General features: G+C 45.2%; 1 protein-coding gene across 3 annotated transcripts in view; it reads left to right on the top strand.

Annotated features, from left to right (window-relative positions):
• The first annotated feature begins 1,055 nt into the window (after positions 1 to 1,055).
• Positions 1,056 to 7,426, top strand: part of LOC130291066 (L-threonyl-[L-threonyl-carrier protein] 4-chlorinase-like) — an 89,086-nt gene continuing 82,715 nt past the window's right edge. For 2 of the 3 annotated variants that reach the window (XM_056539430.1, XM_056539429.1), the window contains exon 1: positions 1,228 to 1,322. In XM_056539430.1, the coding sequence (XP_056395405.1) occupies positions 1,300 to 1,322 (23 nt within the window). In that variant the 5' untranslated portion in view covers positions 1,228 to 1,299. Of the gene's footprint in view, positions 1,072 to 1,227; positions 1,351 to 7,426 lie in introns of those variants that run through there. The other variant, XM_056539431.1, reaches the window with a different exon arrangement.

Here is a 7,426-nt window from a genome sequence, read left to right as displayed (position 1 = left end):
GCGGGCATCACAACATGCTACAGCGGGGGCATCACAACATGCTACAGTGCAGGCATCACAACATGCTACAGTGCAGGCATCACAACATGCTACAGCGCGGGCATCACAACATGCTACAGTGCAGGCATCACAACATGCTACAGGGCGGGCATCACAACAAGCTACAGCGCAGGCATCACAACAAGCTACAGCGCGGGCATCATAACATGCTACAGCGCAGGCATCACAACATGCTACAGTGCAGGCATCACAACATGCTACAGCGCAGGCATCACAACATGCTACAGCGCGGGCATCACAACATGCTACAGCGCAGGCATCACAACATGCTACAGTGAAGGCATCACAACAAGCTACAGCGCAGGCATCACAACATGCTACAGCGCGGGCATCACAACATGCTACAGTGAAGGCATCACAACATGCTACAGTGATGGCATTACAACATGCTACAGCGCAGGCATCACAACATGCTACAGCGCGGGCATCACAACAAGCTACAGCGCAGGCATCACAACAAGCTACAGCGCAGGCATCACAACAAGCTACAGCACGGGCATCACAACATGCTACAGCACGGGCATCACAACATGCTACAGCACGGGCATCACAACATGCTACAGTGAAGGCATCACAACATGCTACAGCGTGGGCATCACAACAAGCTACAGCGCAGGCATCACAACAAGCTACAGCGCAGGCATCACAACATGCTACAGCGCGGGCATCACAACATGCTACAGTGCGGGCATCACAACATGCTACAGTGCAGGCATCACAACATGCTAAAAAAATCAGGGCCTATGTCCCTTAATGTTATGTTTTTGCAAATATTAATCCAGTTGCTGTTTAAACGTCTGTACAGACTAATAAAACCTCATCTGCAGGCAGAGGATTCCACATCCTTATTGTTCTCAGTGTAAAGAACCCTTTCCTTTGCCTTAGACAAAATCTCCTTTCTTCCAGTCTAAAAGTTGCTGAGCTGCCCATAGCAACCAATCAGATCGCTTCTTTCATTTGTAAAAAGGCCTTGGTTGCTATGGGCAACTGGTCAAATTTTCCTCTGGACAGGTTGTGATAAATCTCCCCCTAAATGTGTGATCATGTGTCCTATGTATAGTCCTGTTTATGTAAACATTCTAATATATTATACCTAAACTGCTTAAAATGTCTTATGATCTTTGTAATATTGAAATATGTGTTTAAACATATCCTATCTGTCTGCAGGGAATTAAATGGGACTCTGCTACAGCGGAATGCCTGTGCCAAATTCCATATTGGAAATTCTGACGTGTGAACATGGCCTATGGGTCTCAAACAAGGTTAGGACTGTATGATACATTTAATATTGTAAGTACCTTAAGCAGCAACTTATTTTCTGTCCGCCCACACAAAATACTCTAATAGTGCCCCTCCCGAGACTAAACTCTGGATCCGCCCCTGGCCCACTGTTGCGAAAAAACAGAGGTACGGCTCAGCCGTTTTTAAGTAAAGTACAGTGGTGGGGATATATACCAAGTCACTAATCCGTAGGTTCAAAGCTATAGATGACAACGTCTCTAATGAAGGTGTAATTTGATGGTTCCTGCATACACAGTGCGGCGGCTGTGCGATAGTATGGAGCGCTGTATGGAACTACAGTTCAAATGAATTGACGGCTCGGCTGAGCCGTACCTCGGTTTTTTTCGCAACGGTGGGCCCCAAACTGGGGGTCTCCAGGGGTTGCAAGTACACATAAGTGGATTTGCCTCTAACCACCACTGAACTTTTGAACTGAGAGTGTGTTGTCATTTTATCACATATACTGTGTGTTTTATTTTATATCTTTTTATATATTTTTCTTTTTTGAATGATCTTTAATTATAACAGGTGGGAAAGAGTGCAAGGGCCCTGCACTCTTACTCCACATTTCTACATAACTGTTTAAATTGACTAAACAATTGTTTTTATTTGATTAATAAATGTGTTGTACCCTGGACATTTAGAACATCGATTTAATTTTTACATCTATTGCAGTAGTTATTTCAGAAACACTTGATACATTTTGCAACATAGTAGACATACACACAACAGTCACCATTCATTTGCATCTACACAATACATCTACCTCTCTATTTTTCCATACTTGATCCCCAGCCTTGCATCTATTAAGCACCACACATCCTCTGAGTCATAGTAACTATCTACATTCGCATCTATTACATTGTATCTATTTATCTATTCAACTCCCTGCATCTTCTTCCATTCCAGTTACTTCACACCCTTTATTCCCCAGTCCTTGAGATCTCATCCACTACTATCACCAGATTTGTAAATTACTTCTATAAAAAAAATCTTAATCCTTCCAGTACTTATTAGCTGTTGAATACTACAGAGGAAATTCTTTTCTTTTTGGAACACAATGCTCGGTTCTGACATCACGAGCACAGTGCTCTCTGCTTACATCTCTGTCCATTTTAGGAACTGTCCAGAGCAGCATATGTTTGCTATGGGGATTTTCTCCTACTCTGGACAGTTCTTAAAATGGACAGAGATGTCAGCAGAGAGCACTGTGCTCGTGATTCAGCAGAGAGCTCTGTAGTGATTCAGCAGAGAGCGCTGTAGTATTCAGCCGCTAATAAGTACTAGAAGGATTAAGATTTTTTAATAAAAGTAATTTACAAATCGGCTGGAATTGGCTGTTGAATCTACAACAAAGTTTCAATTTAAAACATTTTAGGACACCATGTATTCCCATTCTTTATACATTTGTCAGCTTTTCTTATGTATGGCTTCTAAAGCTTTCATATAAGGCTCTGTTCACATCACAGCCCTAGATTTGCTGTGTATCTTTGTATATGGATATGTGAAAGGTATCAATCGGGCTCTATTCACCTGATACCAAAATAAACTTCTCATCTGATAAGTTTATATGTAACTAAATTGAATTTCAGTTTATTGTAAGCTCAGCCCAGCCTATACTTGGCTACATTTTATCCATTTTGTTTACAATGAATCATGATGTGTTCAATTCTGTTACAATGACATCATTGTTTCCTTTTCTGTAGCAGAAAATTCCCCAGTTAATTATTACAAAATATAGAAATCCATAAAACTGACGCTTGGAACATTATAAAGAATCTATAAGTATCTAATATATAATATGTGTATACAGGAGAAATATATTTATGTATATACCAGACAAACGAATGAGAAAACAGTGAATGCAATAATTAAACTTTAGCATTCATTTTAGTTTATTTTAGGTGGTAAAATATTAAACTGTTAAGCACATTGACACTTTATATTTGTCACCTTAAAGGGGTATTCTGGCCAAATACATCTTATTGTTACAGCGAGCGCTCCAGTCATCTCCTCCGGACCGGAGCGCCCGCTGCCTCAGCCCTCTGTCCCGGGGTCTCTCGGTCAGTCACACTGACCAGGAGCTCGGGTCCCGCAGTGTCAGAGACGCGGCTGGCGTGGCCGCTGGTCCCCGCTCACGCCCCACGTCCCTGTTCGGCTCACCTGTTCCCCGGCGTGTGGCTCCATACTCTCCTGCATCCCGGAGCGTGCGGCCCCGCTCTCTAGGGCGCGCGCACCCCGGCTTCAGTAAATATAAAGGGCCAGCGCACCGGTGCCCCCTGCCTCAGCTCTCTGTCGCACTGACCGGGAGCACGGGTCCCGCAGTATCAGAGACGCGGCTGGTCCCAGCTCACGCCCCACGTCCCTGTTCGGCTCACCTGTTCCCCGGCGTGCGGCTCCATACTCTGCTGCATCCCGCTCTCTAGGGTGCGCGCGCGCCGGCTTCAGTAAGTTTAAAGGGCCAGTGCACCGGTAATTGGTGAGCTGGCTCCTCACCTACTACTGTGTCTTGCATATATAAACTGCCTCCCCCTTCCTGCCGTTGCCGTATCTTTGTGCCTTGTGCCGTTGCCGTATCTTGTTCCCTCCTGTGTTAATTGCCTTGCCAGTTGCCGAACCCGTTGCTACCGTATACTCGCTTGTGAACCCTTGCCGCCTGCCCTGACCTCTGCTACGTCCGACTACGCTCTTGCCTGCTCCCTGTGTACCACGCTATATCAGCTGCCAGAGAGGTCGAGTTGTTACTGGGGGATACGACCTGGTAGTTACCGCCGCAGCAAATCCATCCCGCTTTGCGGCGGGCTCTGGTGAAGACCAGTAACTGCTTAGAACCGGTCTTCCAGTACAACCCGCACCATCGCCTCTCTGGTCCAGAGGATCCACTACCTTCCTGCCAGTTCGTGACACTTATTCCCTTTCCAAAGGATAGGGGATAAGATATCTGATCGCTGGGACCCCCGCGATCTCCATACAGCACCTGCATTCTATGGAAACCTCTTTGTTTCTGGGACTGGAGATATGACGTCAAGCCATGCCCCCTCATGATGTCACGCCATGCCCCTTCCATTCATGTGTGGTGCCTTGGTGGGGTATGTAGGGTAGTTGGGGTGTTGCTGTTCTGGATAATAAAGGGCGCTGTTAATCCTTGTCACTCGTGACGCCAGGTGAATTTTTCTGTGAAATGTTTTTTGAGGGGCATGTCACATTTAGGAGGGGGATGTGCCAGAACAGCAAAAAAAAAAAAAAACACCCACATGGCATACTATTATGGAAACTACACCCCTCAAGGCACGTAACAAGGGGTCCAGTGAGCCTTAACACCCCACAGGTGTTTGACGACTTTTCGTTAAAGTCGGATATGTAAATGAAAAAAAAAAGTGCAGTTTTCCCCCCCCCAAAACTTACTAATGGGAGAAAATGCCCCCCAAAATTTGTAACCCCATCTCTTCTGAGTATGGAAATACCCCATGTTAGGGCGTAAAATGCTCTGTGGACGAACGACAATGCTCAAAAGAGATGGAGTCACATTTAGATTTAGGAAAGCAAATTTTGCTGAAATGGTTTTTGGGGGGCATGTGGCATTTAGGAAGCCCCTATGGTGCCAGAACAGCACAAAATACCCACATGGCATACTATTTTGGAAACTACACCCCTCAAGGAACGTAACAAGGGGTACAGTGAGCCTTAACACCCCACAGGTGATTGACAAACTTTCGTTAAAGTGGGACGTGAAAATGAAAAATTTGATTTTTAACGCTGAAATGCTGGTGTTACCCAAAACTTTTCATTTTCACAAGGAGTAATAGGAGAAAATGCCCCCCAAAATTTGTTACCCTATTTCTCTCGAGTAAGGAAATACCTCATATGTGTATGTAAAGTGATCTGCGGGTGCACTAGAGGGCTCAGAAGGGAATGAGCAACATTGGGCTTTTGGAGAGCGAATTTTGCTGAAATGGTTTTTGGGGGCATGTCGCATTTAGGAAGCCCCCATGATGCCAGAACAGTAAAAAAAAAAAAAACACATGGCATACTATTTTGGAAACTACACCCCTCACAGAACTTAATAATGGGTGCAGTGAGCATTTATACCCCACTGGCATTTGACAGATCTTTGGAACAGTGGACTGTGCAAATGAAAAATTACATTTTTCATTTTTACGGACGACTGTTCAAAAAATCTGTCAGACACCTGTGGGGCGTAAATGCTCACTGTACCCCTTTTTACATTCCCTGAGGGGTGTAGTTTCCAAAATGGGTTCACATGTGGAGGGGGTCCACTCTTCTGGCACCATGGGGGCTTTGTAAACCCACATAGCCTTCAATTCCAGCCTAATTCTCTCTCAAAAAGCCCAATGGCGCTCCTTCTCTTCTGAGCATTGTAGTTCGCCCGCAGAGTGCTTTACTTCCACATATGGGGTATTTATATACTCAGAAGAAATGGGGTTACAAATTTGGGGGGGCTTTTTTCCTATTACCCCTTATGAAAAAGAAAAATATCGGGTAACGCCAGCATTTCAGGTCCAACTTTAACGAAAATTTGTCAAAGACCTGAAGGGTGTTAAGGCTCACTATACCCCTTGTTACGTTCCCTGAGGGGTTTAGTTTCCAAAATGGGGTCACATGTGGGTGTTTTTTTTTTTGCGTTCATGTCAGAACCGCTGTAACGATCAGCCACCCCTGTGAAAAATCACCAATATAGGCCTCAAATGTACATTGCGCTCTCTCACTTCTGAGCCATGTAGCCATGACCGCAGAGCATTTTACGTACACATATGGGGTATTTCCGTACTCAGAAAAAATTGTGTTACAAATTTTGGGGGTCATTTTCTCCTTTTACCTCTTGTGAAAATGAAAGGTATGGGGCAACACCAGCATGTTAGTGTAATATTTTTTTTTTTTTTTTTACACTAACAAGCTGGTGTAGCCCCCAACTTTACCTTTTCATAAAGGGTAAAAGGAGAATAATCGCCCCAAAATTTGTAGTGCAATTTCTCCCAAGTACGGAAATTCTCCATATGTGGCCCTAAACTGTTGCCTTGAAACACGACAGGGCTCTGAAGTGAGAGAGCACCATGTAAAACCCTACAGCATTGTTTCCCAAACAGGGTGCCTCCAGCTGTTGCAAGACTCCCAGCCTGCGAGGACAGTCTATGGCTGTCCGGCAATACTGGGAGTTGTGGTTTTGCAACAGCTGGAGCCTGGCTCCCTTTAGGAAACACTGCCGTATGTGACTTTTTTTCATTTTTATTTGGGGACGACGACGACGACGTGTAAGGGGGTGTATATGTAGTGTTTTACTTTTTATTATTTGGTAGTGTAGTGTAGTGTTTTTACGGTACCTTCACACAGGCGGGGATTCACAGTAAGTTTTCCGCTGGGAGTTTGAGCTGCGGCGGAAAATTTGCCGCACCTCAAACTTGTAGAAGGAAACCCACTGTAAACCCGCCCGTGGCAAAATGACAACTCCCAGAATGCACTGACAGACCGTGCATGCTGGGAGTTGTAGTTTTACAACAGCTCTAGGCGCACTGGTGGGGAACCACTGAGTTAGAAAACAGACTCTAGCTCAGTGATTCCAACCAATGTGCCTCCAGCTTTTGCAAAACTACATTTCCCAGCATGGCCAGACAGTCAGGGATGCTGGGCGTGTAGTTCTGCAATATCTGGCCCTTCAGATGTTGCAGAACTACAACTCCCAGCATGCCTGGACAGTCTGGGCATGCTAGGAGTTGTAGTTATGCAACAACTGGGGAAGAACAGTTTGGAGACCGCTAAGTAGTGGTCTCCAAACTGTAGCCCTCCAGATATTGCAAAACTACAACTCCAAGCATGCCCAGACTGTCCAGGCATGCTGGGAGTTGTAGTTCTGCAACATATCAAGGGCCATATATTGCAGAACTACATGCCCAGCATCCCTGACTGTCTGGCCATGCTGGGAATTGTAGTTTTGCAAAATCTGGAGGGCTACAGTTTAGAGACCACCTTATAGTGGTCTCCAAACTGTGCCTCTTCAGATGTTGCAACACTACAACTCCCAGCATGCCCAGACAGTCAGTGCATGCTGAAAGTTGTAGTTTTGCAACAT

This window comes from Hyla sarda, chromosome 9 (assembly GCF_029499605.1).
Source record: "Hyla sarda isolate aHylSar1 chromosome 9, aHylSar1.hap1, whole genome shotgun sequence".
NCBI classification, from domain to species: domain Eukaryota; kingdom Metazoa; phylum Chordata; class Amphibia; order Anura; family Hylidae; genus Hyla; species Hyla sarda.
Note: the sequence above shows the minus strand (reverse complement) of the source record. Positions and strands in the feature narration are given on the sequence as shown.